The sequence below is a fragment of the Salmo salar genome, chromosome 19, assembly GCF_965601325.2.
Source record: "Salmo salar chromosome 19, fSalSal1, whole genome shotgun sequence".
Classification (NCBI taxonomy): Eukaryota; Metazoa; Chordata; class Actinopteri; order Salmoniformes; family Salmonidae; genus Salmo; species Salmo salar.
Window position 1 is genome coordinate 66,070,001 of NC_138309.1, and position 6,885 is coordinate 66,076,885.

The 6,885-nt window shown below is 42.3% G+C and overlaps 1 protein-coding gene across 5 annotated transcripts in view; it reads left to right on the plus strand.

Annotated features, from left to right (window-relative positions):
* The window catches only part of svild (supervillin d), a 116,377-nt gene extending 109,726 nt beyond the window's left edge, over nucleotides 1-6,651 (plus strand). For all 5 annotated transcript variants that reach the window (XM_014158664.3, XM_014158666.3, XM_014158667.3 and 2 more), the window contains 7 exons: nucleotides 689-896; nucleotides 1,241-1,374; nucleotides 3,451-3,606; nucleotides 3,760-3,903; nucleotides 4,465-4,577; nucleotides 4,938-5,093; nucleotides 6,207-6,651. In XM_014158664.3, coding sequence (XP_014014139.1) covers nucleotides 689-896; nucleotides 1,241-1,374; nucleotides 3,451-3,606; nucleotides 3,760-3,903; nucleotides 4,465-4,577; nucleotides 4,938-5,093; nucleotides 6,207-6,293 — 998 coding nt within the window. In that variant the 3' untranslated portion in view covers nucleotides 6,294-6,651. The remainder of the gene's footprint in view (nucleotides 1-688; nucleotides 897-1,240; nucleotides 1,375-3,450; nucleotides 3,607-3,759; nucleotides 3,904-4,464; nucleotides 4,578-4,937; nucleotides 5,094-6,206) is intronic.
* Nucleotides 6,652-6,885: the final 234 nt, after the last annotated feature.

The window sequence follows — 6,885 nt, forward strand, 5'->3', positions numbered from 1 at the left end:
AACAATTTAAAGGCAATGCTACCAGATACTAATTGAGTGTATGTAAACTTATGACCCACTGGGAATGTGATGAAAGAAATAAAAGCTGAAATAAATCACTCTCTACTATTATTCTGACATTTCACATTCTTAACATAAAGTGGTGATCCTAACTGACCCAAGACAGGGAATTTTTACTGTGATTAAATGTCAGGAATTGTGAAACTGAGTTTAAATGTAATTGGCTAAGCTCTGTGTAAACTTCCGACTTCAACTGTATATAGGCTATCTCAATCGATTAAACATTTTCTGGTGCTCCTAAATGTTATGTTGTGCTCTTTTATAAATTGGGAGTACCAGTGCTACTAATTATATGTTGTTATTTAGAGCACAGGGTATATGTTTCACATGAGCACTTACTACTACTAATAATAGTAGTGTTTTACATGTATACTGTCTATACAATATATAGCACTCTTTTCATTACTGCAAAGGTAATCTCGTAGGCTCTTTCAAAACAAAATCTGAATGAGGGACATGGCTAGTAGCTGGGCGATCACTTATTTATTATTCACTTAGCACTTCTAGAACGGATGCCTTGAGTGGCATTAAAACATAGTGCCTGTGTTTACCACACGTTGTCTGTCTGTTTTGTGCCACTGAGCTTGTGTGCGTCTACTTGAATTTGTCCGTGTGTCTTCCTGTCCAGGCGGCTGGCGTCTGTATTGCGTGCGTGGGGAAGCCCCCGTGGAGGCTTCCCTGGTGGAGGTGGAGTGTTGCTGTGCCAGCCTGCGTTCCCGTGCCAGCCTGGTTCTGCTGGAGGCCCACCAGGGACAGCTCTACCTGTGGCACGGATGTAAGTCCCACGCCAGCGCCAGGGAGGTGGGCGCCAGGGCTGTGGAAATGCTCAAGCAGAGGTGAGTATCCTATACAGTTTGTTTATCAGAGAGTCTGCAGTCTGCTTTATTTTAATGTAGCGACTTTTCAGCTCTGACCAACTGTAAAGCAAATACATTCGTTTTTTAGGCTCTGACTAGTTTAGGCTCGGACTAGTTTGGTGTGTCATTCGTTTAGTTTATGTATACAAGTTAATGTGTTTGTTTCTTAACGTGTGTGTGTGTGTGTGTGTGTGTGTGTGTGTGTGTGTGTGTGTGTGTGTGTGTGTGTGTGTGTGTGTGTGGTGTGTGTGTGTGTGTGTGTGTGTGTGTGTGTGTGTGTGTGTGTGCGCACACGTGTGTCTGCTTACGTGTGTGTCTACCAGGCATCCTTCTGAGCTGGGCCTGAACAGTAACAGCAGTCTGAAGGTGGAGGAGGTAGAGGAAGGCACGGAGCCAGTTGGGTTCAGTAATGCTCTGGGACAGCAGGACAGGAAGGCATATGACTGCATGCTCCAAGGTACCGTACTACTTCTTACAGTAACATATTCGCACTCCTTATCGTATCACATTCTGACTATACTGTAATTCACGTCTTACCGTAACATACAGATTCCTTACCCTAACAGAGGCTCCAATACTGTAACATACAGTGCATTCAGACCCCTTGACATTTTCCACATTTAGTTACGTTACAGCCTTATTCTAAAATTGATTTAAAAAAATAAATCCTCATCAATCTACACACAATACCACATAATGACAAAGCAAAAACAGGTTTATTTTTAAAATAAAAAAATTAAATATTACATTTACATAAGTATTCAGTACTTTGTTGAAGCACCTTTGGCAGCCTCAAGTCTTCTTGGGTATGACGCTACAAGCCTGGCCCACCTTTCTCCCATTCTTCTCTGCAGATCCTCTCAAGCTCTGTCAATGAATGGGAAGTGTCGCTGCACAGCTATTTTCAGGTCTCGCCAGAGATGTTCGATCGGGTTCAAGTCCGGGCTCTGGCCTGGCCTCTCGAGGACATTGAGACTTGTCCCGAAGCCACTCCTGCATTGTCTTGGCTGTGTGCTTAGGGTCATCGTCCTATTGAAAGGTGAATCTTCGCCCCAGTCTGAGGTACTGAGCGTTCTGGAGCAGGTTTTCACCAAGGATCTCTCTGTACTTTGATCCGTTCATCTTCCCCTCGATCCTGACTAGTCTCCCAGTCCCTGCTGCTGAAAACCATCCCCACAGCATGATGCTGCCACCACCATGCTTCACCGTAGGGCTGGTGCCAGGTTTCCTCCAGACGTGACGCTTGGCATTCAGGCCAAAGAGTTCAATCTTGGTTTCATCAGACCAGAGAATCTTGTATCTCATGGTCTGAGAGTACTTTAGGTGCCTTTTGGCAAACTCCAAGCAGGATGTCATGTGCCTTTTACTGAGGAGTGGCATCCATCTGGCCACTTTACCATAAAGGCCTGATTAGTGGAGTGCCGCAGAGATGGTTGTCCTTCTGGAAGTTTCTCCCATCTCCAATGTGGAACTCTGGAGCTCTGTCAGAGTGACCATTGTGTTCTTGGTCACCTCCCTGACCAAGGGACTTCTCCCCCAATTTCTCAGTTTGGCCGGGTGGCCATTTAAGAATGATGGAGGCCACTGTGTTCTTGGGGACTTTCAATGCTGCAGAACGTTTTTGTTACCCTTCCCCAGATCTGTGCCTCGAAGTTCTACAGACAATTAATTTGACCTCATGGCTAAGTCTTTGCTCTGACATGCACTGTCAACTGTGGGACCTTATATAGACAGGTGTGTGCCTTTCATGGCCAATCAATTGAATGTACCACAGGTGGACTCCAGTCAAGTTGTAGAAACATCTCAAGGATGATCAATGGAAACAGGATGCACCTGAGCTCAATTTTGAGTCTCATAGCAAATGGTCTGAATACTTATGTAAATAAGGTATTTCTGTTTTTTATTTTGAATACATTTGCACAAAAAACTAAAAGCCTGTTTTGCTTTGTCATTATGGGCTATTGTGTGTAGATTGAACAGGACAAAAATGTATTTAATCAATTTTAGAGTAAAGCTGTAACGTAACAAAAATGTTGAAAAAGTCAATGGGTCGGAATACTTTCCGAATGCACTGCACAGGCTCCTTACCGTAACATACAGACTCCAATACCATAACATAAACTGACTCCTTACCGCAACACATTCTTACTGTACCGTAACGTATACGTCTTATTATAACATACACTCCCTGGACGGTAACACACTCTTTATCGTAACTCACACTATCCGTACCGTAACACACTCCGTTAGTGTAACACACAGTTTCTACGTAAAACACACCCATGCCGTAACATTTCCTGCTTACCGTAACACGCCCTCCTTACCGTAATGCACATTCCTTAGTGTAACACACTCATTCCTTACTCTGACACACACTAAACTGACTATATGTATTCACTATGTCACTTTGGATATTAGCATCTGCCAGATAATTATATGTTGCTATTGTCATGCACTAGCCTCACATCCAGCTTACCTCAGTCACTTGTGTTGTTGTGGTTGTTTTTCACCTGTGTGGTGTTGTTTGGTCCAGATCCAGGGAAGTACAACTTCACCCCGCGTCTGTTCTGTCTGAGCGCCAGCTCGGGGGTATTTGAAGGGGAGGAACTGCTGAGCCCGGCCCGTGTGACTGGGGCCGTCATGGCCATGCCCTTCCTCCAGGAGAATCTATACTCTGTGCCACAGCCAGGTACAGACCCCAGATGGATAGCTCTATCTCTCGCACTCTTCTTACTCATTCTGTTTCTGTCCACGATATTTCGTGCATGCATACGCCCTCTCTCCTTTCTACGCCTGTCTTTCATTTAACTCCCTCCACCTCCCTTATTCTCTCTCCCTCTAGCCCTCTTCATGCTAGATAACCGTATGGAGGTGTACCTGTGGCAGGGCCGGCAGCCCGACGACGGAGAGTGTACAGGCTCAGCCAAGATCCGCTGGGAGAACCAGAAGAAGTGTGCCATGGAGACGGTGCTGCAGTACTGCAAAGGTCAGTCAGAGGTCACGAGAGCGAGGGAAGATGTTGACGGAGAGGTGAACAGAAGTCTAAGAGAAAGGAAAAGGAGAGAGTTAAATCTAATGTATTATGATCATTATTAGATGTATTAGTTTCAGCAGAGGCTATATTGACACAGTGCTGTTTGTTTTTAGGTTTTGTGTATTCATATGTTTAAGTAGATGTGGTGAATATGATATAGTAGTTGAGGTTACTATTGATAATGTTGTGCTGTATGTATGTGAGGGTTGTGGTAGTTGATGTTACTATTGATGATGTTGTGTTGTATGTACAGTATATAAAGTTTGGTAGTCGAGTTGACTATTGATAATGTTGTATGTATATGAGGGTTGTGGTAGTTGACGTTACTATTGATAATGTTGTGTTATGTGTATATGAGGGTTGTGGTAGTTGACGTTACTATTGATAATGTTGTGTTATGTGTATATGAGGGTTGTGGTAGTTGACGTTACTATTGATAATGTTGTGTTATGTGTATATGAGGGTTGTGGTAGTTGACGTTACTATTGATAATGTTGTGCTGTCGTATTTCAGAGAAGAACTCTCGCCGCCCCCCTCAGGCCTACCTGGTCCTAGCGGGCTCTGAACCGCTGACCTTTACCAACATCTTCCCCTACTGGGAGAGAGATCCCAACATCACCACCCAGGCAAGAGACTGACTGCCCTACTCCCCTGCTAATACGAGAATACCCTTCTAGTCAGCAATAAAGTAGTTGATCGTGAGAGACTTAACACAAATATCTTTGTGTTAAGTGGGGGTGGGAATCTTCCTGTGTGGTGGATTAATGTTACACTGGTAACCTGCAACATGATTGTATCAACAACAAAAAATGTCATATACCTCCATGTTTGCCATACAGTGCTTATTATACAGCCCAAATTGTAAACACAGTTGTACTTTGACAGGGGACGGGTTCGGTTGGTGCCTTCCCCTAATGTAGCATGTTGTGTATTTGCTTTGAAGTCTGAGTATGATACGCTGTTGCTGATATCTTGTGTGTGTGTAGGCGGAGGGGGCACGCAACAAGGTGACCCTGGTGCAGGATGCCCTGAACTGGCTGAGTAAGAACCAATACTCTGTGGAGGAGCTGACGGCCAAGCCTCTACCAGAAGGAGTGGACCCCCTTCGCCTGGAGATCTACCTTTCAGACCAGGACTTCCAGGTACAGGGACTTACTGGAACCATACTGGGGCTAGGTGGAACTGAAACTATTTAGCTAAATGTAAAAGTTGAATTGATATATTTAAAAAATAAAATCTTTCATTGACACATTTACAACATTAAAAGACGATATGCACAACAATCCAACAGGGCGTAAAAGAACACAAAAAAAATCGAAAAGGAAAGACATTATTTATACTTAGATTAACAGTACATATGGCTTTACAATTGGAGCAAGGTTTTGTTGTTTTGAAATATTGGTTAATATAACACATAAAAGTTGTATTGATACATTTTGAGAGTGAACGTGATTGAGGTAGCCGAGTGGTTATACTCTGCACTGAGTGTACAAAAAATTAAGCACACCTGCTCTTTCCATGACATACTGTAGACTGACCAGGTGAAAGCTATGATCCCTTATTGATGTTACTTGTTAATTCCACTTCAATGAGTGTAGATGAAGGGGAAGATGCATGTTAAAGAAGGATTTTTAAGCCTTGAAACAATTGAGATATGGATTGTGTATGTGTGCCATTCAGAGGGTGAATGGGCAAGACAAAACATTTAAGCGTCATTGAATGGGGTATGGTGCCAGGTGCACCGGTTTGTGTCAAGAACTGCAATGCTGCTGGGTTTTTCACACTTCCCAATGTGTATCAAGAATGGTCCACCACCCAGCCAGCTTGACACAACTGTGGGAAGCATTTGAGTCAACATGGGCCAGCATCCCTGTGGAACGCTTTCGACACCTTGTAGGGTCCATGCTTCGATGAATTGAGGCTGTTCCGTTTAAACATCAAATTTACATTATTTAAACTATGAATAAATGATCTATAGGGAATCTGTTTTTACTTACATTTAACTACATACACACATCAATCTTGAACATGCACGTTGTCATCCGTGTATAATTTGTCATAATTCGGAGTGCACTCCATGACTCGAGGGCTATTTAGGGAACCCAATTGGGTTGTTAGCGAAAATGACATCCATTTATGCATATTACCGGAGTGCTTTGTCTGTTACCGAGGAAGAAATAAACTCCTGCGACATAATGGTAATGAATATGACTGCTATCACACTTATTCTATTTTCCTATGAATATCTGTTACAGAGTGTCTTGGAGATGACTCGCACTGAATTCAACGCCCTGCCAAACTGGAAACAGAAGAACCTGAAGAAAAGCAAGGGCCTTTTTTAAAAAGTTTCCTTTTTTTGTTGTTGTAAACAAACCAAAAAACAAGAGGATTTTTTTGATTAAAGTCCATATGGGACCTTTTTCATACTGTTTTGTATTCTGGGGGAAATCATGTTTTTTTTTTTCATGTAAACCGAAAGAACAAAACACATGTACAAACTTGTATCTGTTTTAAAACGATAACCTCTTTTTACAAATGCCAATTTTATAGACCTTTCCTACAAAGCAATATATTGTAGCCAAATATATACACTATATGCAAGTGTTACCTTTTGGCAGCGAGGTTATTGTTCATTATAGTGAACTATATATATGCCCCTGAATTATAAATATGTATTATAAATGTCTGTTCTTACATGTGTACTCTAGCATTGTCAATTCTGTCAAGAGTGGGAGATGGTCTTTGTGTCTGTGTTGAATGGCTGTGATCAACAAAAACACTCGAGGGTCATTCATACCCTTAACCATCACCTAAAAGTTGCCACCAGTTTTTAGAGAAGAAATACTCATTAGCCATTCTAAATTAGAGGCAATCTGCAGTTGCTACATACATCATTTTTTAAAATATATATACCCATTGATTCATTAAGACTAT